The sequence below is a fragment of the Atractosteus spatula genome, chromosome 20, assembly GCF_055471065.1.
Source record: "Atractosteus spatula isolate fAtrSpa1 chromosome 20, fAtrSpa1.hap1, whole genome shotgun sequence".
Classification (NCBI taxonomy): domain Eukaryota; kingdom Metazoa; phylum Chordata; class Actinopteri; order Semionotiformes; family Lepisosteidae; genus Atractosteus; species Atractosteus spatula.
Window position 1 is genome coordinate 18,134,827 of NC_142725.1, and position 27,487 is coordinate 18,162,313.

The following is a 27,487-nucleotide window of genomic DNA, read 5'->3' on the forward strand; positions in this document are numbered from 1 at the left end:
GACACTGGCAACAATAAAAGAAACACCAATTCTAACGAGTGGTGGGGCCTCACAGACAGAATGGAGAGAAGGGAGGAAAGAGGGAGCCAGAGAGAGTGAGACAGGGACAGGTACAGAGAGACCACAAACCTACAGCCATGGTTCACCAACACACTTTATTGTTAAATAATCCAGGAGAGGTGCTCTGCTCAGACACACAGTGCAGACAGGACACCCCGGGGAGAGTGGGGGGCCAGCGGAGACCGAGAACAGCGCCTCCTTCAGTCCCTCGGCGGCATTGCGCTACTGCTCCTGAAAGAGAGAGAGACAGGGAGCACTGTCCCGTCAGACGAGGAGACAAGCACCCCCACTTTGCTTCCTGCACCCCTCAAGCCGAAACCCATCCCGGCTGCTTCACTGAGCGTATGCAGGCGGATGAGAGCGAGACGGAGAGGGCGGGAGTTCCCACACGGACCTTGACGAAGCGGCCGTGCAGCAGGTAGGGAGCTTGGAAGTCGTGCTGGCAGTTGGAGTACGCCATTCCCAGCCCGGCCCCGGCGCCGAACGCAACGGGCCACGTCCGCCCTGCAGGGGGGAGACACACATCCGCTCAGCGCGGGCACAGGGCCTCCGACCGACACCGGCAAGAGCCGGAGATGGGGGCAGAGAGGGCACTAGTACTCACGTTTGAAGAAGACGACTGAAAACACGATCCCCAGCCCGAGGCCGGCCCCTGGGGGAGGGAGGGGAGACAGGAGTCAGAACCAGTGGAATAAAACCGCACCAGGCCCAGGCCGACAGCCTCTCGAGCGCTCAGGGCCAGACCCCAACACCAGCCAGTCTGTGCTAATGAGCTGGAATGTGCAGGACGGGGGGGTGCACCATGACCTCTGACCCCCCGCAGTGGTAAACAGCACCTGCCAGGCAGACAGGGGCTCATTAACACCTCGAAACCCCGGCCGACCCCCACGAGATGGGGGGGCAGCCTTATTACCGCAGCACGTCCTGCTCAGCTCTGTCCCTCCGGCTTCAGCAGCTGTTTCTCGAGCCGGAGACTGGTTTTCTCACACCGGTTACAGCACTGACCTGCTCTAAAGCCACCGGCTGCTAACACACCCAGTGGACACATAGCGGTGTCATTCTGAAATGCCACCCGGAGCTTCCCAACTTTATTACTCTGAAAATGATTTTAATGGTGATTTGGAAACAACACCTAGAACATGATTAAACCTGTACTTATACAACTTCCATCAAGATGAAATCAAAGCCTGGAGCGGATCAGACTGCTGCGCACTGGGAGTCTGACTGACAGCACTGTAAACCCTGGAGCGGATCAGACCGCTGCGCACTGGGAGTCTGACTGACAGCACTGTAAACCCTGGAGCGGATCAGACCGCTGCGCACTGGGAGTCTGACTGACGGCACTGTAAACCCTGGGGAGGTTCAGCCTCTTTCTGTCCAGACCAAGTGTGATTTGTGTGCTGATCTAGTGCACCTCCCTTCCTCTAAATCCTACTAGAAATATTACAGAAGATCATTTACATTTCCTCTAATTCAATTTAAACACAAATCCACACGCAGGATTAGAAACAGAGAGGTACAGAGAGAGGAGACGGATTGAGAAACTGTTCACGAGCAGCAGCTTCCAGAGCCCTGGAAAGCGAGAGAGAAACTGCAGCAGACAGAAGGTTTAGAAAGAGAAGTCTGTTACAGGGGAAAGGGAGGTGTGTTTATCTGCATCAACTGAGCCAAGCCCCACCCCGCACTGCCCAGACCCAAAGACAACAACAACTCATCTTCTCTCTTTCTCAGTTTTTTAATAATTAGGGAACAGAGTGGCCGACCAAGCCCTGCACTGCCTGCCAAGTCTCTGCGCAGCTCTAATGGAGATTTATGCTGTGATAAACACCCTGCTGGCAGCCTGCCTCCCCGCCTCATTGCTTCTCTCTCGCTCTGACGGTCATGCCCTCCTCCTCTCCCTGGTGTAGCGAGACCAGTATTCATTCATCCATTTTCTGTTTCTGCCAGTTCAAGGTCGCAGGGGAGCTGGAGTCTATCCCAGCAAGCACTGGGCGCAAGGCAGGGTACACCCTGGGCAGGACACCAGTCCATCACAGCGCAGACACACAGACACACACTCACAACATGGCCAATTTTTCCAGACTGACGCACCAGGATGTCTTTGGACTATGGGAGGAAACTGGAGCATCTGGGGGAAACCCACAGGGATCATGCAAACTCCACACAGATAGCACCCCAGATCCAGAATTGAACCTAGGACAGTGTGGTACCCCTGTCTGATGCCATAAACCCAGACTGAGCAAAAAGCAAGTGGAAATCACTAAAAAGACACCCCAGCTTCGCTCTCTTGTAATAATAATAATTATAATAATAATATAAAAAACTTGATTTTATATAGCGCCTTTAAATGTGGCTTTTCAAAGCGCTTTACAGGATGACAACAACAATAAGAAGAATACACAAGATAAAACACAATTACAACACACAGAGGAGACCGTGGATGGTGGCACTAAGTACAGTAGGAGCAGAGGGGTGAAGAATGGAACCCGTTCAGTAAAGGCTCTTCTAAAGAAGAGGGTTTTGAGTCTGGATTTGAAGGAGTTTAGAGAAGGTGACTCTCTGATATCCCCTACAATGTAGATGGGCTTGGGGGACAGACAGGAGACCAGAATTTGAAGAGCAAAGGTTGCAAGTTCGGGAGTAGGGAGACAGGTTCAGACAGGTACTGAGGTGCCAAGCCATGCAGAGCCTTACAGGTGAGCTTGAGGACTTTAAAGTCCACACGGAATTTGACAGGAAGCCAGTGCAAGGACTCCAGGATAGGAGTAATGTGAACACTTGCACTGGACCTGGTCAGGATTCTGGCTGCTGAATTTTGGACATACTGCAGTTTGTTCAAAGTAGATTTAGATACCCCAGCGAGTAGGGCATTACAGTAGTCAATTCGGGAAAACACAAATGTGCTCTTCATGTCTTTCTCTCCATATAACTTCTACAGTTCCTCAGTATTGTTAATTCCCCAGACTCGGGATAATCACACGCCGCCAAGGGCAGCTGACTCTTCATCCACAGGATGACCACTGCTCAGCTTTTTCAACCACCCCCTCAAAAAAAAACAAAACACGCCGTCCCCCCTGTCCTGCTTCTGTCCGGCTCCGAGTGGAATATGTTCGGGTCGGATGGGCTCGGTCTGGTTTCTCAGCTCACACAAACGTGGCCCGATCCACCGTGACCTCCCTCGTCCTCCCGGAGCGCCTACCCAGGCCGCCTGGCGCAGGGCTCGGGCAACTCTCCTCTCCCTGCCCCTTGCCTTAACCCGCAAAACATAACCCAGGCCCGGTTCCGCTAGCTCATTACCGCTCCGGTGCTTAATGAAAGAAATTCCGTTTCTATAGTTACCGAGTTTGACAGCGCTGTCCGCGAGGCAGCGGTCCCACTTCCTGCCCAGCTCTCCTTCAGACATCTTCCTCCGAGTGGCCAAGTACCGCGAGAGTTGCGGCACCCCTTTAAGGTCAAAGCGGATAGACGGCGTTCTCGCGATAACCTGATCAAGTTTAGGATTGAGGGAATTGAATTGGACTGAGGAAAGGGAGTTTGTGATCCGTGAAGTTCATTGTTTTGAAATGTTTTTGTTTTGTATTGCTCGCTCGGTCCTAAGCTATTACAGAACGTACCCAAAATAATTCGTCGCTGCCTTACTAAAATGTAGGTTTGAGTTGGTCACTTGCTGGTTTAATTATTCTCCCTTGCCACAATTAACAGTTAATTGCTTCTTCTTTAATTGTGCTGCTGCTTAAAAATGTAAACCCGTGGCTGTGAGGGTAGCAAAGCTGTGAGAGCTGGGGAGAAGAGTTCTCGTGAGACGCGGAACAGAAAAGTCAAAATACAAGATAAACAGTTGTTGCCGCAGGCGCGACGTCCTCGGGGCGGATCTGAAGTCGATAATAATAATAATAATAATAAAATAATAATAAGAATAATAATTGCTTACACTTATATAGCGCTTTTCTGGACACTCCACTCAAAGCCCTTTACAGGTAATGGGGACTCCCCTCCACCACCACCAGTGTGCAGCCCCACCTGGATGATGCGACAGCAGCCATAGTGCGCCAGAACGCTCCCCACACACCAGCTATCAGTGGGGAGAGCAGAGTAATGAAGCCAGTTCATAGAGGATAAAAACCCAGAATAACGCAGGAGACGGGCACGCACACACACTGGAACCGCGGCTCTGTCCTTCAGATGGGCGGTGGTGCCGGGACACCGGTGTCGCCAGCTCCCTAGGGGGAGTCCACAGGAGGTGCGGGACCACAGAGTGGGCGCAGCGTGGCGTGGAGTCGCCGGGCTCGACAATAACATAGAGGGGCGTGAAGGAGCGTGACGCACGTCTTCATTACAGTTACCACAGCCTGCCCTGCCATAGCCCCAGGGAGCCAGTCCCACCGGTGCGAGAGTGTACGAGTGAGTGTGCTGTGTGTACGTATCTGAGCGAGCGAGTGTGTGAGTGTCTGAGCGAGCAGGTGATTGTGTGCGAGTGAGCGGGTGAGTGATTGTGTGCGAGTGTGAGTGAGCGGGTGACGGGTCGCCGCCCTGTGGTCACTCTTCCTGGGCCGGAGCCCCAGATCCTCTGCTTCCTTCACGCCAGCTCTGCCTGCCCCTCCTGTGGGCTCAGGGCTCGGTACAGACGGGCTCTGCTTGTCTCGCCACGAAGCCGGCAGACCGGAATTCAAGTTTTCAGTTTGAATTTTTTGGAATCATTGGGAATGGATATTTTCTTTTGAACTTGAAGAAACCTGATCTTTCTGATAAAACTTTGTCCCTATTTTCTGTGTCTTTAGAAAACGTTGCAGCTCTTCACTCTCTGAAGTGTCACAGTGCAGAACCTGGGACAGATTCGATGAAATCCCTCCAGAATAAAGTCACTCTTGCAGTGCACACGTTGCAACGGTCCTGCAGCTCTTTAAGAGTGAGCAGCTCCACCCAGACACACGACAGACCATGAAGACTCTGGCTTCCCTCGTCTGTCCTATCTCTACCCTTTCTTTTCTTTCCTCTTTTTCCTTTGCTTATCTCTTCCAAATCTCTGGTTTCCCTTTTTCTAGTCATTTATTCCTGTTTTTATATTATTGTTGGATTTGTTTAGGTCTTTCATGCCATGACGATTGTTCACATTCGTTCATTATTATATATGGTGCCACGTAATATTCTTATAAAATATATAAAAAAAACACTAAACACACTGAACATAAAAGGGACTGCCAGTGTTCCAGCAACACGCTAGCGGCCCACCGAGTGTCTTTCTCTGCCGGACAGCGGGACGCCAGAGCGCTTGCCCTGGGCACTGGACTTGTCTTCCTCAGTGACCCGCTCTCGCAGACATGCGCACAAGACAGGGGGTGATGGGACCTGCCTTCGTTGCCAAGTGTCACAAGAGGACCTTCCCAGGAGACTCGGCGCTCATCGCGTAGTTAAAACCCCTCTGTGCTGTCCCTGCTGCGCTCCAGCGCCCAAGAGAGAGACTGTGACATGTCAGCAGAATTGGAAGCAACGTTCCGGCTGTCTTCGGGTCTTTTCTTCTCTTTCAGCAGGAATAGACCTTTACTTGTTCCTTTGCAGCCTATGCATGCTGACGCAGCTCCCTACTCCAACTGTCAGCATAATGCCACATAAGGAAATATTTCACCTTTACTCCAAACATAATTTGACTTGTATAATTTGCATCATATACCCAGTTATTCTTGTTCATACTATGATTCACAATAGCATAAATATAAATATGTGTTAAAAATGTTCAAGTAAATGCTTAATTTTCTCTCTCTAGGCCGTGAACGCAAGCCGGCCGCCTCGCTCTCCACACCCCCTCTCTGTCCATACTTGGCAATGGCTCGGGTGCTGCTCGCTGATTGGCTGCCCCCGAGCCAGGGCGGCGTGACCCGGATATGCATGCCTGCCCCCTCCCCCCTCCTCCCTGCAGTGTCTCCGGTACAGGAAGTGCTCTGGCTGACTGGGCTGGGCCGTGGGGCTCCGACTTGGACAAAAACAAAAATAGAAATAAAATAGTACATCGCAAGTCGCGGGGAAATACCATCTCCTTCCTACAGATTCTCCAGGCGTCGTGACCCCCCCGGATAATCCTGAGAGTCGCCGAGATGGTAAGGCCGGAGCCGAGGTGGAGACTGGGTTTGGGGCGACTGAGACCTGTCCCGTTATAGGAAGTGTTGTCCTGCGGCGCTCGGCTCGGTTCTGGGTGCAGGGTCTCGGCCGCAGGACTGGTAATAATGTCCAGGAGCAATGCTAGTGTCGGGAATGACAACAACAGAGGTGCGCGTTCGCAGCTGGACCTTATGGAGCTGCGGTGTTGAGGAGGCACTCCGGCAGCCCCAGTGGCTAAAATAGCAACAGCTACGCAGTGTCGGGGATCCGGTAATACTCCACCGAGCAGCCCCTCCCCGCCGGCTGCTGTCCTCACCTGTATCAGGGGCTGTGCTGAGTGTCGGTGTGTGCTCGACTCCGGGGGCAGTATGTCGCGTCAGTGAAGAGACAGAGACAGTGACTGACTGGTACTGCAATTGACTGCCTGCCTCACTGAGAAACTAAGACACTATCTGCCTCCCTGAGACACTGCCACACTGACCCTGCCTCCCTGAGACACTGCCACACTGACCCTGTCTCCCTGAGACACTGCCACACTGACCCTGTCTCCCTGAGACACTGCCACACTGACCCTGCCTCCCTGAGACACTGCCACACTGACCCTGCCTCACTGACACACTGCCCCTGTCTCCCTGAGACACTGACACATTGACCCTGCCTCACTGGGACACTGAGACACTGACCCTGCCTCCCTGAGACACCGACACACTGCCTGCCTCCCTGAGACACTGCCACACTGACCCTGTCTCCCTGAGACACTGCCACACTGACCCTGTCTCCCTGAGACACTGCCACACTGACCCTGCCTCCCTGAGACACTGCCACACTGACCCTGCCTCCCTGAGACACTGCCACACTGACCCTGCCTCCCTGAGACACTGCCACACTGCCTGTCTCACTGAGACACTGCCTGCCTCACTGGGACACTGAGACACTGCCTGTCTCCCTGAGACACTGACACACTGATCCTGCCTCACTGGGACACTGGGACACTGAGACACTGAGACACTGAGCCTGTCTCACTGAGACACTGCCACACTGACCCTGTCTCCCTGAGACACTAACTGGCTCACTGAGACACTGACCCTGACTGTGTCTCTCTGGTTGAGTGATGCACCGACATGTTTTGTCCATGCTAAGTGCTGCGCTCCGGGGCTTCTTGTGTGTGCTCAGCGCATGTTTGTGTCTGTGCTTTACTGTATCTACGAGCATTTCCTGTGCTCTCTCCCTGTGTGTCTTCAGCTGTTTGTTGTTTACACAGAGGGACTGCGATATGTCTGCTGCAGTAAAATGCAACACAAAGCATGCCATGGTCGAAAAAATCTACAATACAGAACACGTCCTGTTCAATAAATTACTATAACAACCTGAGTGCATTAAGTAAATCTAAACCAGAGTGGAGAGCGCAGGTTCTCGAGGGGGACACTTTTAATGTCCAGAGGGAAACAGCCAGGCTCACTGCCCCCTCCCCCTCTCCAGATGTTGACCTCTGGGGTCGTCCAGATGTTGGCCATGTTTAATCAGAAAGGGAACTGTTAGTAAACAGCATGTTTGTGATCTGTGTGAGCACAGGACTCCACAGAGTCTCTCTCGCACATGGAACCAGGAGCTCTTGAACTTCTGTCATAAAGACAAGAATCTGCCAGTTTCTTCTCTGCCCGAAGAAGTACGTTTTATTGTACAAAATGACCAAATTCTGATCATTTCTGGTAAAATGTCTTTAGCCCAGTCTAGTTAAGGTCCAGGGGATAGGACCATTCTGTTCGGATGGGTGTCAAGACCAGTTCCCTGGGATCAGACCAGATGGGTTGAATAGTTTCTCTTTGTTTGTAACCTGTCTGAGTTTGTTTATATTCTTAAAAAGCGCTAATAGCCTGTATTACACTGTGCCATTGTCTGGGATTAGAAGAAGACATCAGACAGCCTGTCACTTGGATCAGTGTGGGTCCTGATACATAAATAAGTAAAGTTCCTCAAGTTCTCTGTGAAACGGAAGCCTGGAATGCTGTGCGTGATTATTCAGAGAGAGGCTGTGAGGATACAGGCTGTTCCAGCATGTCTGTGTTAAGGAGGAGTGACAGAGCTGTACCAAGCTTTCTGTAGCCTGTCTCACCTCAGCTGTGCCCCAGCATGGATACAGTTTGTATCCATGTGTCAATTTCTTGATGTGTCAATTTTTTTATGAGCCCATTGATTCATCTCATTACAATTATTAGAACAGCAGTACAGTGTTGTTGCCGATGCCAGTAGCCTGTCAGTGTGCAGTCCTAGTGTTTTCACAGTCTGGACAGTTCTGTGGTCTTGGCAGTGATGGGGATACAGCCCTGTCCCAGGCTCTCAGGGCTTCTGTGTGTCTGTCCACTGCAGAGTGACCAGCAGCTTGACTGTGCCCTGGACTTGATGAGGCGTCTGCCACCCCAGCAGATTGAGAAGAACCTGAGTGACCTCATTGACCTGGTGAGTGACCGCTCTGATGGGCAGCCATGGCAGCGGGCGCTCCCTGGCGTTGCTGTGGAAACAGGGTGTCTGTGCGGAGAGGGAGGCTCTGACGTGCAGTGTTTCTGTCTGCGAAGGGTGGGGAGAGGAAGCCATTCCTTGTCAACCTCCCCTCAGACAGCTGGGAGTTTGCGCTCTCTGCTGGAGTGCTGCCTTCCCCTCTCTCTTTCCTTGTGACTTCTCACTCTTTGCAGTACCTTCTCACTCCCTAGGAGGTGCTCTCTCATTCTCCCAGCCTGTCTCACTCTGCCCTACCCTCATCTCCCTCTGACCCTGATTCCTGAGCCTGTGATCGCACAGGTCCTGGCTGCAGTCTGGCCTGGAACTCGTTATTTGTCATTAACATGGCTGTCAGTCACTCTCCAAGCCTCAGCGATTTATCCCCGCCTGTCTCTCTCTCGGCCCAGGGCTGGGAGCCACACTGTCTGTGTCTCCCTGTCTTCCTGTCTCTCTCTCGGCCCAGGGCTGGGAGCCACACTGTCTGTGTCTCCCTGTCTTCCTGTCTCTCTCTCGGCCCAGGGCTGGGAGCCACACTGTCTGTCTCTCCCTGTCTCTCTCTCGGCCCAGGGCTGGGAGCCACACTGTCTGTGTCTCCCTGTCTCTCTCTCGGCCCAGGCTGGGAGCCACACTGTCTGTCTCTCCCTGTCTCTCTCTCGGCCCAGGGGTGGGAGCCACACTGTCTGTGTCTCCCTGCCTGGACTCCCAGTGCACAGCTGCCTGACACTTTGAAGTGTTACCCTGCCAAGGGCTGGTAAATTCCTTATCGTTTAACGTCCGTTCCCGGTTTCTGTTGTGTGGAAGAGCCTGCAGCTGGTGAGCCGGCTCGTGCCCAATCCTAGCGAGCCTCCGGCTTCCCGGGCTCTGCCCTCCTGCTCCCGGCCCGTCCCTCTCTCAGGCAGAGAAGAGGTTAACGGCGCCGTGCTGGGGGGTGGCTGCCAGGTGTGCGGGGTCGTGTTTCCCAGCGCCGGGGGAACAAGGCGGCCCTTGTGCCTGTCAGGGCGGGGGGGCGGCGGGAAGAGGGGTGGTTTCCCAGCGGCAGTGGGAAGCTGCTCTGCCCCCACACTGTGCTCCCCACTCCCCTCTCCTCCCCACACTGTGCGGGTATTGTCTGGGCCCACACTGAGAAGCGTGGGGGGGTGTCCAGTGTCAGCAGGTCCTGTAACAGCAGCCCTGCTCCTCGCCGCCTCACTGCGCTCGAAGAAAGGGATACAAATTGCAAGGTAAGGGGAGAGCAGGAGGCAGGGCGAGGGAAAGGGTGCGTATAATTGAGCCGCCGAGAAGGAAGAATGCCGCAGGGAGCAGAGGCCAGCTCCCCTCTCTCCCCTTTGTGCACTAGTGAGGGCCCCCTCTCTCTGTCCCTCTCTCTGTCCCTCTCTCTGTCCCTCTCTCTCCCCCTCTCTCTCACCCTCCCCTTCTCCCTCTCTCTCCCCCTCTCTCTGTCCCTCTTTCTCCCTCTCACCCTCCCTCTCTCTCCCTCTCTCTCACCCTCTCTCTCACCCTCTCTCTCCCCCTCCCTCTCTCCCTCTCTCTCCCCCTCTCTCTCCCCCTCTCTCTGTCCCTCTTTCTCCCTCTCTCTCTCTCTCTCTCTCCCCCTCTCTCTCCCCCCCTCTCTCTCCCCCTCCCTCTGTCCCTCTCACCCTCCCTCTCACCCTCCCTCTCACCCTCTCTCTCTCCCTCTCTCTCACCCTCCCCTTCTCCCTCTCTCTCCCCCTCTCTCTCCCCCTCTCTCTCCCCCTCCCTCTGTCCCTCTTTCTCCCTCTCACCCTCCCTCTCTCCCTCTCTCTCTCCCTCTCTCTCACCCTCCCCTTCTCCCTCTCTCTCCCCCTCTCTCTCTCCCTCTTTCTCCCTCTGTCCCTCTCTCTCACCCTCTCTCTCCCCCTCCCTCTGTCCCTCTCTCTCTCCCTCTCTCTCACCCTCCCCTTCTCCCTCTCTCTCTCCCTCCCTCTGTCCCTCTTTCTCCCCCTCTCCCTCTCACCCTCTCTCTCTCCCTCTCTCTCTCCCTCCCTCCCTCTGTCCCTCTCTCTCACCCTCCCTCTCACCCTCCCTCTGTCCCTCTCTCTCTCTCTCACCCTCCCCTTCTCCCTCTCTCTCCCCAGGTCCCCAGCCTCTGTGAGGATCTGCTGTCCTCGGTCGACCAGCCCCTGAAGATCGCGCGGGACAAGATCGTAGGGAAGGACTACCTGCTGTGCGACTACAACCGAGATGGCGACTCCTACAGGTCGCGCCCGGCGCTGTGTGGCCTCCGTCTGTCCTTTGTGTCCGTGTGCGTCTCCTCTTTTTCTGAAGCACCGTGTGTGTGTCTGGCTGTCCAGGTCTCCCTGGAGTAATAAATACGAGCCGCCAATCGATGATGGAGCCATGCCCTCCGCCCGGCTTCGCAAACTGGAGATTGAGGCCAACAATGCCTTTGACCAGTACAGGGACCTGTGAGTATCCACTGTGACCAGCAGATCGCTGTGTCGAAGAGCAGTCCTGGGACTGGTTCTTTGGGAAAGGCTTTTCATCATGTGCGTGTCTGTCCTGTTCTCTGATAGGTAATGTGAGGTGTGTCGATGTGTTTCGGAACTACACTGTGATTGGTGTGAGTGCTGTGTGTGGGGCGTGTCTGAGGGCTGGTCTCTGATAGGCACTTCGAGGGGGTGTGTCTCAGCATCTGGTCTCTGATAGGTTCTTTGAGGGGGGCGTGTCTCAGTGCTGGTTCTGATATGTTCTTTGAGGGGGCGTGTCTCAGCGCTGGTCTCTGATAGGTACTTCGAGGTGTGTGTGTCTCAGTGCTGTTCTCTGATAGGTACTTCGAGGGGGGCGTGTCTTCAGTGTACCTGTGGGATCTGGACCACGGCTTTGCTGGAGTGATCCTGATCAAAAAAGCTGGAGACGGATCCAAGAAGATCAAGGGCTGCTGGGATTCCATCCATGTGGTGGAGGTGCAGGTGAGAGGGCGAGGGAGATAGGGAGGGAGAGATGGGAGAGGACAAGGGACAGAGGAGGGTGTTTCGAAGAGCCGGGGAGGAGGAGAGAGGCAGGAAGACAGAGCAGAACGAAGTGTAGTTAACATTATTACCTGATTTCCCCACTCTCAGGAAAAATCAAGCGGCCGCACTGCCCACTACAAACTGACCTCCACTGTGATGCTGTGGCTCCAGACGACAAAGACTGGTTCTGGCACCATGAACCTGGGAGGCAGCCTAACCAGACAGGTAATTCTCAGACTGGATGGGCAGGACTTGGGCCGGGCCAGCAGCAGTCAGTGACCGGATGGGTTATTGTTCTAACCAGAGAGGCCCCACGCAGCTGACCGGTGACCCACTGCACTGACTGGTTTGAGGTCACCATTCGGAGCATTCGAAGTGACTTACTGTGTCTGTCTTCTCCCTTCTCTTAGATGGAGAAGGACGAGACAGTGAGCGAGTCGTCTCCACACATCGCCAACATCGGCCGCCTGGTGGAGGTGAGTGGAACTGCAGCCTTGATCGGGCTGTCTGATTGGCTGAAACTGTCGCCGTGTGACAAGTTCAGAGCTGCCTTTGGATTCCCTTAGGGAAATCATTTTTCCTCTCACCTGGTGCTCAGTGAATGGGAGACACTCAGTGTAGAGACAGTAGAGGGATTTCCTCATGGGAATCGGGAGAAAAAAGGAATAAAAACCTCAACCGTCTCTCCCCTTGTCTTTGTCAGGATATGGAAAATAAGATCCGCTCCACTCTCAACGAGATCTACTTTGGGAAGACCAAGGACATCGTCAACGGGCTCAGGTACAAATACACTCTCTGGGAACAGAGGCAGTCAGTATGGGACTGGACTGGTCTGCACTGGACTGGACTGGACTGGACAGTAAACACACAGTCAGTTTGGGACTGGACTGGTCTGCACTGGACTGCTCTGTAGACACAGTCAGTGTGGGACTGGACTGCTCTGTAAACACACAGTGTGTGACTGGAATGGTCTACACTGGGCTGGACTGGTCTGTAAACACACAGTCAGTATGGGACTGGTCTGCACTGGACTGGACTGGACAGTAAACACACAGTCAGTTTGGGACTGGACTGGTCTGCACTGGACTGGTCTATAGACACGCAGTCAGTGTGGGACTCAACTGGTTGGGCCTGTAAACATGGGATTGGCTCTGCGGTGAATCTCGGGGTTCAGAGCGTGTGTCCCTGGTTCTCCTCCCACTGATCTTGTTCTTACTCTGCTCCTCTTCATTTCTTTCTCCTCTCCCCTCTTCCTGGCTCCATCCCTCCCCTCCTCCCTACCCCCTCTATCTGCGTTCCTGCCCCCCTCCTGCAACCCTCCCTCCTCTCCTGCTCTTCCTCTTTCCTCTCTCCCTCCAGATCTATTGACTCTTTGCCTGATAATCAAAAGTACAGGCAGCTCCAGAGGGAGCTGTCCCAGGTGCTGACCCAGCGCCAGATCTTCATTCAGCCCGATAACTAGGGCTCAGGTACAGCCTGTGGGAGTGACACTGTGTTTGCGTGCGTGTCTTACTGACCCGGCCTGAGACATGCGCAGGAGAACTGTTCAGCCTTTCAGTGCACAGAAGCCTAATCCAGCCCAGGTTTTCCAGCGTTGTCAAGCAGACTCGTTCCACAGCGTCCTGAATGTCTTCAAGATTTAAAGCGCCATCAGTCAGGCTCCCGGTGCGAAGGGTGGGCGTTATCCCTCCCCCACGTCCGGTCAGTTTCACTGCTCTGCACCACTGGAATGGCAGGGAAAACCTGGAGGTGACCATGCTGCTGTGGATTGGGAGTGGGATGTGTTCCCTGCTGTGTGCGTGTGTGTGTGTCACAGTGCATCCCTCACTCACAGCGCTGCAGTGCACCTGATGGACACTAACTGGTAACCATGTGTGCCGGAGTGTTGCCAGCCTGACCTTCTGCGCACTAACAGCAGTCTGCCTGCAGGGTGCAGTGTCGTGCTGTCTCCTGAGCTCCCTTGCCTGAGCACTGTACAAGGGAGGGCAGGTCAGCAACACACCAACAGCCTCTCGCCTCTCTCCTCTCTGCCCCCCGCAGGAGCGTTCAGACTCTGGCCGACAAGTCGAAGCAGGAGGCCCTGAAGAATGACCTGATGGAGGCGCTGAAACGCAAACAGCAGAGTTAGAGCCCGATGCTCCTGTTCCCCCGCCCTCTCCTCTCGCCACCTGTGTCTCCTCTCACTCCGCCCCTCCCTCCCCGGCGCTGAGCACTCTCTTCATTAGGATAAAAGGCTTTCGTTGTGTTCTTTGGTTTTCTTTTTTTTGTTGTTGTCATCCGTCGATCTCCTTTTCCCTGAAGCCATTTGACTTTGTTCTGTTACTGTTGCCACCGTCGTTGTCGCTGGGTTTCTCTCTGTTCGTGCTGCCCGCAACACGACTCGCAGTTTCCCTTCGGCTTGAGTTATCATTGCCACCTGTACTGTCATTAACCCTTCCTTCCCCTCCTGTATAAATTGTAAAAGCAACTCAGCAGAACCTTATGCTAATGACTCCATTGGATGATAGTATTTTGTACAAAAAGGAGAGAAAAGTGATATGAATTTTTGGTGATGGTTCGTCTTGTCCTCAGTCTGTCTGTGTCGCGCTGTCTTTCTGTCGGACTGTCGGGGTGTGTGTCTGCCTGTCTCTCTGGGGACCCTGCGCCCCCCGTCCCGCTGTCCCGGGCGCCGCGTGGCGCTGATGTCTCCGGGTGAGGCTTCAGTCTCGGCCTGGAGGCGTGTGCCTGGCGCGGCCCGTCTCGGAGTCGTGGCCCGGCCCCCCAGCAGGCGGACAGTGCCGGAATCGGCCGAGCCGCTGTGTGTGACCCTGGTCTTCACCGAGTCCGGCCTCTCATCTGCCTGTCCAGGGCTGAGGTTTCTGTCTGCGAGATCTCCCTCTGTTACCTTGTTTTTCGTTTTGTAAAGCTTAGACTTGAGATGTTGACCTCGTGTGTTCGAGCCTCCAACACAACATCAATAAAGGACAAAGTGGTTTCTGGCCTCCGAGCTCTTTCCTTGGTGTCTGCTGTGTGTGACTGAGGGAGGGCAGACGCGACCCCCTCCTCTTCCTCTTCCTCTCCAGCGAGGGTTTGGGGAGCGCGTATGTAGGCTCCCTGCCCTCTCCCTGTCCTGGGGCGGCAGGGACCTGGAGTCAGTGTCAGCTCAGGCTCTCCCCTCTGCTGTCCTCCGGCAGGCAGGTCTCCGGTCCTGTTGGCTGCGGTGAAGCGCGACCTCGTCGGTCATCGCGGTGCCCCCAGCCCACGGACCGCTGGGCTTGGGCATCCTGCTGGCTGAGCGATTCTGTCGTCTGGCCACCAGCTCACGCTCAACAGACTTGTTCTTTTCTCTTTTTTAACTCTCCTCTGACATGTGAGTGACTCGGTATATAATTGTACGCAGTGTCTGCATGATACTTTCCGTTCAGAGGCGGATGGGAAGTCCTGTGCCAGGTTGGCCTGCGGGTCAGTGAGGGCTACCTGCTGAGCTCGTGGCCGACTTCTGGTTGGTTCCTTTTGTGGGAAAGCTGGCTGGAGGGGTGTGGGTGCCCTCTAGTGGTTGGGGGTGAGTGCTGTATTGTTGTCTGAGGTGTTTTCCCAAAGCCTTCGTTTTGTTCCCCTTTTTGCCCAGGGGTATTTAACTGAAACATCTTGAGCCATACACAGCTGTCCAGCTGTGAGTTCAGAGCCCTGATCGCACTCTGCAGATCCCTGCTAACGAAAACGAAAACATTTTAATGTAGCTCTTTTGGTCGCTCGACTAGATTCTCATTTACTAGAACTGGCACCAGGAAGGGGCTGTCATTATTATTCAGAAGAGTCTGCTTGGTGGCGGTGCGGCAGTGAGAGCGCGCTGAAGAAGAGGGATTATCCGGATGTGGATGCAGAGACACGGTTTTCCTCCCGGCAGAGCGACCGGATAAGCCCGAGAGTGGGCTGGAGTGGTGGATACGGGGATTAGGGAAGCCGGGAACAGGCCGGTCGGAGGAGGGAGGGGTGGCAAGAGGAGTTGGACGGACACACACACACACACACACACACACACACACACACACACACACGGCACTGGTTTGCCAGAGTGGGCTGTCAGTGTGCAAGTATTTCCACAGCCACCCTGTTGGGGTGATCTCACCAGAACCCCCTGTTGGGATTAAAGGGGTCCCCCTACTGCTCCACTGCAGCAGGACAGCTTGGCTGCGGGTCCTGGCTCGGCCCGGATATGTCCCGCTCTTGCTTCTGACGTAACGGCACGCTTTCAAAGAGGACGGTGTCTTTTCTGAACTGCCTCTTCTCTTTGTTGTGGGTTTTGATTTGCATGAGCTGTGATGCCACACACTCGCTCACAGCTCACATAGCAGAACAGGAGGCCGAGGACATGGCTGGCATGCACAGACTCCACCTCGCAGAGCACGCACACACACTCTTACCCAGCCCACTCACTCACAAGGAGCCCGCAGACACAGCCACAGCTACACCAGAGAGAGGGGTCTGCTGCACGCAGGTCTGATGACTTTGTGAGGGGAAAGCTGCACAGACCTTGCCTGACCACCACACGGCCACTCCGAGACCTTGCCTGACCACTGCATTGACTCTGAGCTGCTCAATGCACCGGCCGACCGACTGATGGAAGGAGACAAACTCCTTCAGGCCCGAGGCGTACGTCCGGCTGCGGGGGGAGCGGTCCGCGCCGGCGCAGGATGGAGGCGGGAGGCAACGAGTCGCTGCCTTGGCCGAGGGGCGCGGCGGGGGGGGGCAGCGGCTGGGTGGCAGCGGCTCTCTCCCTGATCGTCCTGCTGACGGTAGCGGGCAACACGCTGCTCATCCTGCTGATCTGCACACAGCGCGCCCTGCGCAGCACCTCCAACTACTTCCTGGTGTCGCTCTTCATGTCCGACCTGATGGTGGGGCTGGCGGTCATGCCCCCGGCCATGCTGAACGCGCTGTGCGGCCGCTGGGTGCTGGCGCCGGGCCTCTGCTCCGTCTGGGTCTCCTTCGACGTCATGTGCTGCAGCGCCTCCATCCTGAACCTGTGCCTGATCAGCCTGGACCGGTACCTGCTCATCATCTGCCCGCTGCGCTACAAGCTCCGCATGACGCCCGGCCGCGCGCTGCTGCTCATCCTGGCCGCCTGGAGCCTGGCCGCGCTGGCCTCCTTCCTGCCCATCGAGATGGGCTGGCACGCCCTGGGCGCCCCCCCGCTGCCCGCGCCGGGCGAGTGCCGCCTGCGGGTCAGCCTGCCCTTCGCCCTGGTGGCCTCCTGCCTGACCTTCTTCCTGCCGTCCGCCGCCATTTCCTTCACCTACTGCCGCATCCTGCTGGCCGCCCGGCGCCAGGCGCGCCAGGTCGCCTCCCTGGCCACCGCCCTCGCGCTGGCCCCGCCCGCACAGGTGAGCGACAGCGCCGCCCTGCTGGGGGTGGGGGGAACGCTTTTTTTTTACAATCTTCCAGGGAATCGGAGCTTCGGCAAGACTGGAGAAATCAAAAACAAAAAAAAACGCCAAGAACAGAGAGAGTGTGGAAGGGTGAAGGGTGCAGGGTGAAGGGAGAGGAGCTGCTCATCCTCATCCTCACGGCTCCTAGCAGAGCGAAGAGGACTGGAGTGCCGTCAGCCTGCGGGGAGAAGTATCGTCTATTCCTCGTGTGTAAAGACGTGCATTGCTGCAAGGCACAGAGGAAACATTCTCGCGATTGAATGTTCCTTTATCACATTACTGGTGGTCTGTTTTACACTGTGACCACTGTCTGCAGGCTGCGCCCTCTGGAGGGTTGGCATAAGAGCGTGAGGAAGGTTACAAACGAGAGGGCACCCTGGGGCTCTGGGTGCGACTGAACCAGTGTGAACCAGTTCCCCTGGCGGGGGGACTGCGCATCAGGGCTGCAGGGCATCATGAGGGAAGGGCAGGGGTGGGAGGGAGAAGATCTCCACACCAGTGACAAACAGGATGTTGAGTCAGATTTGGAAGTGGTCTTCAGCGTGTCAGCGTGTGTCTCAATGCTCTGCCCAGGCTGGGCTCCGGTCTGTGTCACCGTGCCCAGGCTGGGCTACGGTCTGTGTCACTGTGCCCAGGCTGGGCTCCGGTCTGTGCCACTGTGTGTCTGTGTCACTCTGCCCAGGCTGGGCTCCGGTCTGTGTCACTGTGTGTCTGTGTCACTCTGCCCAGACTGGGCTCCGGTCTGTGTCACTGTGTGTCTGTGTCACCGTGCCCAGGCTGGGCTCCTGTCTGTGTCACCGTGCCCAGGCTGGGCTCCGGTCTGTGTTGCTGTGTGTCTGTGTCACCGTGCCCAGGCTGGTCTCCGGTCTGTGTCACTGTGCCCAGGCTGGGCTCCTGTCTGTGTCACCGTGTGTCTGTGTCACTGTGCCCAGGCTGGGCTCCTGTCTGTGTCACTGTGTGTCTGTGTCACTGTGCCCAGGCTGGGCTCCGGTCTGTGTCACTGTGTGTCTGTGTCACTGTACCCAGGCTGGGCTCCGGTCTGTGTCAGTGGGAGTCGAGTGGCGCTGTGCCCAGGCTGGGCTGTACCCTCTCTGTGACACTGATTGCTGACCTCCTGTCTCCCAGCCCCCTCACCCCTCTCCACCATGTCCAGGGGGCTCTGGCGAGCGCAGGCTGGCGCACCGACACGGGCGCCGCGCCCTGAAGGCCAGTCTGACCCTGGGGGTCCTGCTGGGGCTGTTCTTTGTTGCCTGGCTGCCCTTCTTCATCTCCAACATGGCGCAGGTCAGAGGACCCCCGTCTCCTTTCACTCATCACTCTCTCGCTCAATCACTCGCACATTCTGAGTTGTATTGATATGGCTGATGAATTACAGGGGGGCCAAAGCAAAATAATTAGCAAAACATTTGCAGTGTAGCAGTGAGAGTGTGTGTGCCGTAAGAGTGTGTGTGTGTGTAAAACTGTGTGCACAGTGGGAGTATAGAGTGTGTGTACACAACATTGTGTGCACAGTGGCAGTGTGTGTGTGTCTCCCTGGGCGCACACAGCCCTTGCTCAATGGCACTACAGCCTGTCCACACACCTCAGCCCGTCCTCCGGGCCTGCGCCGGTGCGTGTGGCAGTGAGTTCAGAGAAAAGTCTTGTGACACAGAAGATACAAGATGACTTTTGTCTTTTAAATCTGAAAGTAATAAAACACAAGTATCAGGTCTGCTATCACCTTGTGTGGAGTTTGGAATAGTGAATAAAAATCGATTGTGTCAGTGGGGTTTGTGCTTTGTGTGTCTTGTGTGTGATTCTCCTGTCTCACTACAGGCGGCCTGTCAGTGTGACTTTCTCCAGTGTCTCCTGTTTCTCTCTCTGGGCACCCAGTCCGTGTTACAGAGATGCAAACTCAGATTCTAGCAGGTTTATTGGCACGACTGATGAGTAACAGTGTTGCTAAAGCAATGGCAAATGACAAACAGCAAGACATTTACATAAAACGTACTTGAGATGCTCAGTCTCTGTTCCTCGGGCTGTGACAGAAGATCACACACTGGGCTGCAGCTCTAGTGAGTTTCCTCCCCCAGTAGGACTGGAAGCTGTTCTGATTCTGGTAGGAGTGGGAACTCTGAGATTAGATTTATTTTAGCTACAGTATAATTGTTTGTGTGGTTGTGTTTCTTGCAGTGCAGCAGAAAGTGCATCTCCAGTTTTACTTCTTCCTGCTGGCGGTGGGAGCACAGCCTGTTTCTATGACCAGGCTGTGGTCACTGAGCCTGTCCTCCGTGTCCAATTTCTGTGTGTGCGAATGTCTCCTCTCTCTTCAGGTGCTGTGTGTGACTCTCTCCTCTCTCTCCAGGCGGTGTGTGAGTGTGACTCTCTCCTCTCTCTCCAGGCGGTGTGTGAGTGTGACTCTCTCCTCTCTCTCCAGGCGGTGTGTGTGAGTGTGATTCTCTCCTCTCTCTCCAGGCAGTGTGTGAGTGTGACTCTCTCCTCTCTCTCCAGGCGGTGTGAGTGTGACTCTCTCCTCTCTCTCCAGGCGTTGTGTGAGTGTGACTCTCTCCTCTCTCTCCAGGCGGTGTGTGAGTGTGACTCTCTCCTCTCTCTTCAGGCGGTGTGTGAGTGTGACTCTCTCCTCTCTCTCCAGGCGGTGTGAGTGTGACTCTCTCCTCTCTCTCCAGGCGGTGTGAGTGTGACTCTCTCCTCTCTCTCCAGGCGGTGTGTGAGTGTGACTCTCTCCTCTCTCTCTCCAGGCGGTGTGTGAGTGTGTCCCCCCAGCTCTGTTTGATGTGCTGACCTGGCTGGGTTACTGTAACAGCACCATGAACCCCATCATCTACCCCCTCTTCATCCGGGACTTCAAGCGCGCTCTGGGCCGCTACCTGCCCTGCTGCCCGCCCTCCTGGACCCGCCGGCCCAGCCCCCTGTCCGTCTCCGTCCGCAACTCCCCCAGTGGCTACCGGGGCGACCCCCCGCTGCCCTCCCCCTCGCCCCCCTCCCTCACCTCTGACCCCACCGACCCCTCTGACCCCACCCACCACCCGCCCTGCAAGAGGGAGCTGCCAGCAACCGCCACCGACGCCGTCAACCTGTTCGACATGGAGCATGCTGGGAATGACAGCCTGCTGCCCTGCCAGGTCGGCCCCCTGCGCGACTGAGCAGGCAGGAAGCGTGCGGACAGGAGAGAGGGAATGGGACGAGTGCGGGGAGGAGGAAACGGAGAGAGGGGAAGAGATGTCTGACTGCTCCCCGTGTCCGGACTCAGGCATCAGGCAGACCATCACCCCTTCAGGCACTGAATTTATTTACAGAACTTCTTCTCTGGGACAGAACATTTGTAATTCCATGCAGTTTTGGATTAAACGACATCAATTCACAGCCCAGTCTTGTCTGCCTCGTGCCTCCGGTCTGTCTGTGTGCCACACGTGTCCTGCGGTCGGGCTTGATCACTACCATAGTGCCCAGGGAAAGGTGGACAGCTGCCCGCTGGCCAGGGCACATCCAGGGTGTCCCGTCTGGTCCCAAGGGGGTCAGCCAGGCAGTACAGGTCCCTGAGAGGTCAGCTGGAGCTGGTACCATGCCGTCTGTCTCTGTGGGCGCGCTGCCGAAGAGGTAGGACAGTATGTTGTGTTGTGCAGTGTAATCAGCTACAGCACTCCCCACCCCCTCACCCCCCTGAGGGCACACCTCCCAGGAGCCGTGCTCAGCGCAGGGCCGAGCTCTGGAGGGGTCAGAGGTCCCAGAGCACAGGGGAGCAGGAGGCCACCACGACACCCCTCCTCCTGTCATCCCCAGCTGGAGGGCACTGCTGCTCCCCGAGATCTTGTGTGGCAGAGCCCCAGGTGGCCAGGAGTGCTCAGTGGGCAGAGGGTGACCCCTTGGGTAACTGTGTGTAGCACTACAAACACTTAGTTCAACCTCGGCCAAGTGCCCACACCTGGCTGGCAGTGCAGCTAGGAATTCTGTGTGATATTTAGAAGGTCAGTACTGTCCAGCATGTTCCAGCCCCCCACTCCTGCCGCCATCCCCCTCAGTCTGTGGGGACGTGGTGGTTGTGACACCATCCTCCTCCTCTCTTTCTGCCTCACTGACAGAGGGCTCTTCCTGACCAGGTACACCTCCTCCACCTAATCTGCATACAGGCTCCACCCCCGCTCCACACACCACGCCCCCTGCTTCATCTCCAGTCTCTGTTCCTCCTTCATTAGCTCCACCCCCCAGAGCTGACTGGTCTGACTCGGGCTCCGGCTTCGGTTCTCTCTCCGTGGCAACAGGCTCCTGGGGCATTGAAAGGACGTCTCCGAGACACGCCCCCTCCCTGGTTGGCACGCCCACTGCCACCAGGATGGTTTCCATCTGCCGCATGTAGTCCAGGTGACCTTTGACCTGAAGGATCATGAAAACAAGTTCTGAGCTTTGCTTCCTCAGGCTGTGCTTCTCGACTTTGGGTTTAAGGACATTTTTTTGATGTGCAGTGCATGTGTACAGTGATGCTGTGAATCTTTTTCACTGTAATCTCACCACAGACGACAGGTCCACATTCATCATGCGTCGGTCGTCCAGGTTGATGGGCTGGAGCCCAGCGACGGACAGCTGTGCCGACGAACTGCGATACACGAAGCTCAGGAGCCAGTCCCCCCTGAGACAAGACACATGGTCACACAAGACACCACATCCACATCCGAATTCCAGCTCGCCTCGTGCTCCCTCCCCACACCTGCAGTAACCGTTGATGATCCTCCCAGACACAACCCTGGTCAAGGCCTTCCACTGCCGTGAAGAGCCGTCCACCGGCGCCCCCAACAGGACAACGTCCTCAATCACGCCCTCGCAATCTGAGAGGCACATGGATGAAACAGGAAATCAGCAATGAGCAGCCGCAGCCTGCTGCAGGTGTCTTTATCTCTGTCAGGTACGTTGCACTCACCTGTGTCATTGGCCAGCTCCTGCAGGCAGAAGTAGATGACTCTGGCCCCCAGACTGAAGCCAATCAGGCTGACAGGACGCCTTCCCTGCTCACAGCCAGGCAAGACAAAGGGCACAGTTACAACCCACCAGTCTGAGGGCCAAGTGTGAGTCAGTGTCGGGCAGTGTGAGACAGTGTGACAGTGTGAGAGAGTGTGAGCTAGTGTGAGAGAGTGTGAGAGAGTGTGAGAGAGTGCCTACCTGCTGCCGGCTCCTCAGAACCTGTGCCAGGTGCTTTCCTACCTCGGCAGAGCGACTCAGACACACCCCCCAGGGGTTGTCAATCACACTGGCCACGGCCAGCAGGGAGGCGGGCCAGGTCAGCGCGGTCAGGATCCCTAGACAAGCAGGACAGCCCGACAGTAACTCATCACAGACACACGAGACAAACGCTGACCGGTCCCGAGGCAACGGAGCCCAGCGAAGGGGGGAAAAGCCCTCATCAGCCAGGAAGCAGGAAGAGACACAGTGGAGAGACAGCGCCCCCTACCTGACAGCACAGTGTATTTGAGGGCCTCCTGGGCCATCATGCTGACCAGCCCGTCCAGCAGCGAGTCCAGCGCTGAGCCCAGCTCCAGCAGGTAGCGCGACTCCCAGCACAGGCAGTACTGCTCCCTGGACTGCCTCAGACTGGCCCACGGGGCCTGGAAGGAGCCTGTGATGAAGGGGTGGGGGGGCAGGACAGAGAGACAGGGCTCAGCAAGCACTTCCCTGCTGCAGACTCATACGCCATTCATGAGGGCTCTGGGCTTCTCTCCAGAAAGCTGTGCATTCAAATAGCAACGACAACCATTCACTGTGTCTATGCTGCACTTACAGAAAGGAGATCCACTTCACCCCACTGAGGTGCAGGGCAGGGGAGGAGAAGGGAATGGCAGGGAAACCCAGACTGCAGAAGGATTTAGCCAGGACTCTGGGGTTTAACGACCCTACTCTTATGATATGCCAGTGGGTCTTGAATGACCGAGGAACAGGCCTGTATTCAGCGTGTCACTTTGCTGCAGCTCAGAGAGTCTCTATCTTCCTGTCTGCAGGGATGAAGCCACACTGAATGGATGTACACAACACAACACACACACACACACACACACACAATTACATCCCTGCTCACCTGATTCCAGAATTCCCAGACAAGGTCACCGGCCAACCGGACACGAAAAGCACACAGTCACACGAGCAGTATGCAGCATACACACCTCATCAGAGTGTGTGTGTGTTACTGGCCAGTGCCAGCCTGCAGTGTTCTCTGCCCAGAATGTCAGTGTCTCGGGGTGAAAGTGTGTGTGGGTGCCAGTGTCTCGGGGTGCCAGGCCCTCACTGTATTTTCCTCGGCACAGCCAGCCTGTCACAGCGATGGTGAGGTGAAGGTGCTTCCCAGTGCTCAGTGGCCGGAACTCAAACTCCTCGATGGCTCCAACGCGCTTGTTCATCTTGTACCCTGAGAGACGGGGCAGTAACCCAGGGAGACAGACCGTCACAGGCACGGGGTCAAGGGGTCAAGGGGACAGGGCAGGAGAGAGAGGGAGAGGAGTTACTGCACAACCAGAGACTCTGAGGTGTCCCTGTCCAGCACAGGGACTGGCCGACAGCTGTGCCTCTCAGCCGCTAACCGCAGCAGTTGGTCGGCTCACCGGTCAGTCCGGCCCCAGCTGCGCCGAACAGGGAGGCCATGATGGCGATTCCCGCCACAGAGCCGAGAGCTGCCGCCCCTCCCGCGCCGATCACCGCGCCGGCGCCCGCAGCCACCAGAGGGGCCGCCAGCCCCCCGGTCAAGCCTGCACACAGGGAGAGAGACACGTCTGTCGCATGTCCTGGGGGCGGCAGGTCTGACCGCATCCATGCACTCGGAGGCAGCGCAAGCCGAACTGACCAATCACGGTGCCCCCGCCCACGGTGGCCAGGCCAATCAGGAGGTAGCGCTTCAGCTTCCTGCCCCTCTCCTTCCTGCGCCGTCGGGACTCCTCCTCCCTGGGGGTTCGAGAGTTAGAGCAGTCACAGAGCCCGAGGAGGCACCATATTCACAGACACACAGAGCTGTACTTACTGCTGCAGCCAGTCCTGAGAGAGCAGCAGGAGAAACACAGAGACACGAGTCACTGGCTGTGTTACACTGTGGTGCACTGTTACACACACACGGCACACACGACACACACTGTTACACACACACACGGCACACACGACACACACTGTTACACACACGACACACACTGTTACACACTGTTACACACACACACGGGTCCACACTGATACACACACGACACACACACTACACACACCGCTCCACACTGTTACACACACACACACAGCACACACCGCTCCACACTGATAAACAATTTGACACACACAACACACACAGCTACCCAGTGATATAGATCTGTTAAGGCACTGATGCAGTGAACCCCAGGGGTGCCCAGGGGCTGTGTTAGAGTGAACGCCAGCGGAGCCAGGGGGCTGTGTCAGGGTGAACCTGCTCCAGAGTCTCTCACTCACTCTGTCTCCTCTCCCCCCCTCCTCAGTCTCTCCCCCAGTGTCTCCTCGAAGTCCTCCAGCTCCCTGGGGGACACCCGCAGCAGGCAGGAGACATGGCGGATCATGACACGGGCCCGGGCATCGTAGAACCCTGAGGAGGGACAGGAGCACTCAGAAGACCAGCAGAAAAACACAGAGGAGGCACTGAGGATCAGAGGCAGAGAGGCACTGAGCAACAGAGGCAGAGGCACTGAGGATCAGAGGCACTGAGGATCAGAGGCAGAGGCTCCGAGGATCAGAGGCACTGAGGATCAGAGGCAGAGGCACCGAGGATCAGAGGCTCCGAGGATCAGAGGCAGAGGCACCAAGAATCAGAAGCAGAGGCACTGAGGATCAGAGGCAGAGGCACTGAGGATCAGAGGCAGAGGCACTGAGGATCAGAGGCAGAGAGGCACTGAGGATCAGAGGCAGAGGCTCCGAGGATCAGAGGCACTGAGGATCAGAGGCAGAGGCACCAAGAATCAGAGACAGAGACACTGAGGATCAGAGGCAGAGAGACACTTAGGAACAGAAGTAGAGGCACTGAGGATCAGAGGCAGAGGCAGGGAGACAGAGTGACAGTGGCTGGTATCAACACTGGGTGCCTCGCTCTCCCCCTGCACAGAGGAGACACTTTCCCTCACTGACAGCGCGTGCAGAGATGTGTGCTCACCTTCCCTCACAGAGAAAGACACCAGGTCCTGGAAGAGAGCAGGGTGCACAGCCCATTAAACAAGGCAGGGCTGATGTACCTCGTTAACTGTCTAACGGACTGACGGCACCATGGGCAGCTCTCTCAGCGTACCTGTACGACAGGCTGAGCCCCTTGTCGCAACTGCGGCTCCTTCTGGAGGACAGAGAGGAAGGTGTCCGTCCCCTCGAGCCCCAGCCCACCCAGGAACGCCTCCATCACCGGCAGGACGCTGTCGCACAAGCCCAGCCAGGACACCAGCGCCTGCACATACTGCTGCCGGAACAGCCTGAGCATGGCGAGAGGCAGGGGCAGTGAGTCCCGGTAGGTCACTACAGCTCACTCCCTGTCCATCAGGGAACAAGCACAGCTCACTCGCTCCATCAGGGAACAAGCACAGCTCACTCGCTCCATCAGGGAACAAGCACAGCTCACTCTGTACATCAGGGAACAAGCACAGCTCACTCTCTCTCCATCAGGGAACAAGCACAGGCTCCACAGAGACCCCCAGCCCTCTGGCCTCACCTGTGCTCGGACCCAGGGAACAGCTGGGCCAGTGACACCGCACACAGAGCCGCATAGGCAAAGCGACCTGGTTCGCCAAGCAGCCGACCAATCACCGCCTCCGACCTGGGTGGGACGAGCCCCTCTGCTGGAGACACTCCTCCCACCCCACTGAGAGAGGAGTCTAGGCAGGGAGCCAGACCATCACAGGGACAGGGACAGGGGGACAAAAAGTTAGTGTCAGATTAGAACAGTGCCTCTACTTTTGAAACTTGCTGGTAACAAAGCCGGGCCTTGTGCCGAACTCCTGTCCTGCCGTGAGCCCAGCAGCACCGAGCAGGACGGGACTCAGGGCAGCCCAGCGCAGGCGCCGCTTCAGAGTAAAAATTAAAACTCACTGAGCTGCGTCGGCATGACAGACTAATTCCGCGTGTTGCCAAAGCAATTGCAATGAATTAGCAAAACATAAATAATAAAATGATGTTACTGAATATGCGTGAGAGCGGCTGTCTCTGTGCACATCAGGCTGAGGGGGAAACTGGGTTCCTCTCGCAGAGCTCGGCCCCACAGCCGGCGGTCCTGCCCCCGTCTGTCCAGCCCCGGAGGATTAAGGACGTCACACGGCCGACTTCCAGATGGAAGAGCTCTCCTGCCACTGTGCGGCGCAACGAAGTATGTATAAAAAAAACAGAACTGTGGAAACATGGCGAATCACCTTGTAGTGCCTCCGCTCCTGTCGAGTCCGGCTCCTCGGCCTCCATTTATTGTCGGAGCGGCTGTATTTCCCGTCCGACTCAGGGTAAAGTTCGGACAACTTTCTCCCCGGCTGTCAATCAGGCCGCCCGGCCCCGCCCCTCCCCGCTCGGCAGATAGGCGACTTGCGTGACGTCATTAACATGCGCCTCCCCGCTGGCTGGATGGTTGGTGTCCCTCTTGTGGCCGTAGACCTGCACTGCAGGCGGAAACTGCAGTGTCTAACTCTCGCCGGCAGGTGGCAGGATGGCTCCATGACTTTCAAATAAAAAGGTTGCAGGTTATTTTCTTCAGATTATTTTCTCCCCTCCCTTCCCCCTGCCCGTACTACCTCATTGCATAGATACGAGGGTGCCTGCAAGCAGGGATCCGACCTTCGGATCCAGGGATCAGGAAGGATAGACAAAGGATCTGGGAAGCTGCATTAGGGGTTAATTCAACCTTCAGTACTGAGTGGGTGAGACGTGACCCGCGACACCCTGCTACCAGCTCTCTGCAGGGGAGCTCTGAGTGTGGTGAGTCGCTCCCCTGTGACTGGACCGCAGAGACAGGAGCCCAGCGAGAGCTGCCGGTCCCGCGGTGCTACAGGCCCGTGCTCACAGAGCTCCGTGTCTCTGCCTCCCTCTCGCAGGCTGTCTTCTGCTAGATTCTGATTCCTTGCCAGACACCTGATAAGAAGAAACAATCGTCATCTTCAAGGGGGAGTGTAATTAGAAATCAGCTTCTTTCTTTCGCCCCCCAGCTCCCCTCCTTTTCTCTGCTCTCTGTCTCCTTCTCTCTCCTTTCAACCTGCCTGTGTGTCTCTCTGCGTCCGTGTGTCTGTCTCTGTGTGTCTGTCTGCGTGTGTCTGTGTGTCTCTCTGTGTGTGTCTCTGTGTGTGTCTGTCTCTGTGTGTCTGTCTGCGTGTCTCTCTGCGTGTCTCTCTGCGTGTGTCTGTCTCTGTGTGTCTTTCTGTGTGTGTCTCTGTGTGTGTGTGTCTGTCTGTGTGTCTCTCTGCGTGTCTCTCTGCGTCCGTGTGTCTGTCTCTGTGTGTCTGTCTGTGTGTGTCTCTG

The 27,487-nt window shown here is 56.2% G+C and overlaps 4 protein-coding genes across 7 annotated transcripts; 2 read left to right on the forward strand and 2 right to left on the reverse strand.

Annotated features, from left to right (window-relative positions):
* Nucleotides 1-136: 136 nt before the first annotated feature.
* Nucleotides 137-3,493, reverse strand: micos10 (mitochondrial contact site and cristae organizing system subunit 10). The gene is made up of 4 exons (XM_088938192.1): nt 3,400-3,493; nt 665-712; nt 455-564; nt 137-291 (listed from the first exon to the last, which is right to left on the reverse strand). The coding sequence occupies exons 1-4, from the start codon at nt 3,461-3,463 to the stop codon at nt 283-285; spliced, it is 231 nt and encodes a 76-aa protein (XP_088794318.1). The 5' UTR covers nt 3,464-3,493; the 3' UTR covers nt 137-282.
* A 2,456-nt stretch (nt 3,494-5,949) lies between these two features.
* Nucleotides 5,950-14,594, forward strand: capzb (capping actin protein of muscle Z-line subunit beta). Of its 2 annotated transcripts, XM_088938193.1 has the most exons (10): nt 5,950-6,152; nt 8,521-8,610; nt 10,746-10,867; nt 10,962-11,075; nt 11,438-11,579; nt 11,730-11,846; nt 12,032-12,097; nt 12,325-12,401; nt 12,981-13,090; nt 13,662-14,594. In XM_088938193.1, exons 1-9 carry the CDS (start codon nt 6,150-6,152, stop codon nt 13,081-13,083), a joined length of 834 nt encoding a protein of 277 aa, XP_088794319.1. In that variant the 5' UTR covers nt 5,950-6,149; the 3' UTR covers nt 13,084-13,090; nt 13,662-14,594. The 2 variants fall into 2 exon arrangements, with proteins under 2 accessions (XP_088794319.1, XP_088794320.1); XM_088938194.1 differs by lacking the exon at nt 12,981-13,090.
* Nucleotides 14,595-16,058: 1,464 nt separating this feature from the next.
* Nucleotides 16,059-20,294, forward strand: htr6 (5-hydroxytryptamine (serotonin) receptor 6). The gene is made up of 3 exons (XM_088938198.1): nt 16,059-16,984; nt 18,155-18,313; nt 19,768-20,294. The coding sequence occupies exons 1-3, from the start codon at nt 16,295-16,297 to the stop codon at nt 20,170-20,172; spliced, it is 1,254 nt and encodes a 417-aa protein (XP_088794324.1). The 5' UTR covers nt 16,059-16,294; the 3' UTR covers nt 20,173-20,294.
* A 133-nt stretch (nt 20,295-20,427) lies between these two features.
* On the reverse strand, nt 20,428-26,550 carry tmco4 (transmembrane and coiled-coil domains 4). Of its 3 annotated transcripts, XM_088938196.1 has the most exons (15): nt 26,398-26,550; nt 25,704-25,866; nt 25,293-25,467; nt 25,161-25,188; nt 24,470-24,599; nt 23,850-23,947; nt 23,611-23,754; nt 23,298-23,417; nt 22,470-22,634; nt 22,181-22,317; nt 21,942-22,026; nt 21,732-21,849; nt 21,536-21,653; nt 21,179-21,400; nt 20,428-20,615 (listed from the first exon to the last, which is right to left on the reverse strand). In XM_088938196.1, the coding sequence occupies exons 1-15, from the start codon at nt 26,441-26,443 to the stop codon at nt 20,574-20,576; spliced, it is 1,791 nt and encodes a 596-aa protein (XP_088794322.1). In that variant the 5' UTR covers nt 26,444-26,550; the 3' UTR covers nt 20,428-20,573. The 3 variants fall into 3 exon arrangements, with proteins under 3 accessions (XP_088794322.1, XP_088794321.1, XP_088794323.1); XM_088938195.1 differs by lacking the exon at nt 20,428-20,615 and having other exon boundaries at nt 20,850-21,400; XM_088938197.1 differs by lacking the exons at nt 20,428-20,615; nt 25,161-25,188; nt 25,293-25,467; nt 25,704-25,866 and having other exon boundaries at nt 20,850-21,400; nt 26,398-26,535.
* Nucleotides 26,551-27,487: the final 937 nt, after the last annotated feature.

What these genes read in the sequence shown, in the direction of transcription:
- micos10 (XM_088938192.1), bottom strand. Translation starts at nt 3,463, where the DNA reads ATGTCTGAAGGAGAGCTGGGCAGGAAGTGGGACCGCTGCCTCGCGGAC. An exon ending in GGACAGCGCTGTCAAACTCG is followed by an intron (nt 713 to 3,399) that starts GTAACTATAGAA and finishes TCCCTCCCCCAG; the next exon opens with GGGCCGGCCTCGGGCTGGGG. An exon ending in TTCAGTCGTCTTCTTCAAAC is followed by an intron (nt 565 to 664) that starts GTGAGTACTAGT and finishes TCCCCCCTGCAG; the next exon opens with GGCGGACGTGGCCCGTTGCG.
- capzb (XM_088938193.1), top strand. An exon ending in TCCATGTGGTGGAGGTGCAG is followed by an intron (nt 11,580 to 11,729) that starts GTGAGAGGGCGA and finishes CCCCACTCTCAG; the next exon opens with GAAAAATCAAGCGGCCGCAC. An exon ending in ACATCGGCCGCCTGGTGGAG is followed by an intron (nt 12,098 to 12,324) that starts GTGAGTGGAACT and finishes TGTCTTTGTCAG; the next exon opens with GATATGGAAAATAAGATCCG.
- htr6 (XM_088938198.1), top strand. Translation starts at nt 16,295, where the DNA reads ATGGAGGCGGGAGGCAACGAGTCGCTGCCTTGGCCGAGGGGCGCGGCG. An exon ending in CGCTGGCCCCGCCCGCACAG is followed by an intron (nt 16,985 to 18,154) that starts GTGAGCGACAGC and finishes CCTGTCTCCCAG; the next exon opens with CCCCCTCACCCCTCTCCACC. An exon ending in TCATCTCCAACATGGCGCAG is followed by an intron (nt 18,314 to 19,767) that starts GTCAGAGGACCC and finishes CTCTCTCTCCAG; the next exon opens with GCGGTGTGTGAGTGTGTCCC.
- tmco4 (XM_088938195.1), bottom strand. Translation starts at nt 26,443, where the DNA reads ATGGAGGCCGAGGAGCCGGACTCGACAGGAGCGGAGGCACTACAAG. An exon ending in TTCTGAGGAGCCGGCAGCAG is followed by an intron (nt 22,027 to 22,180) that starts GTAGGCACTCTC and finishes GGCTGTGAGCAG; the next exon opens with GGAAGGCGTCCTGTCAGCCT. An exon ending in ATGTGGACCTGTCGTCTGTG is followed by an intron (nt 21,401 to 21,535) that starts GTGAGATTACAG and finishes ATGATCCTTCAG; the next exon opens with GTCAAAGGTCACCTGGACTA.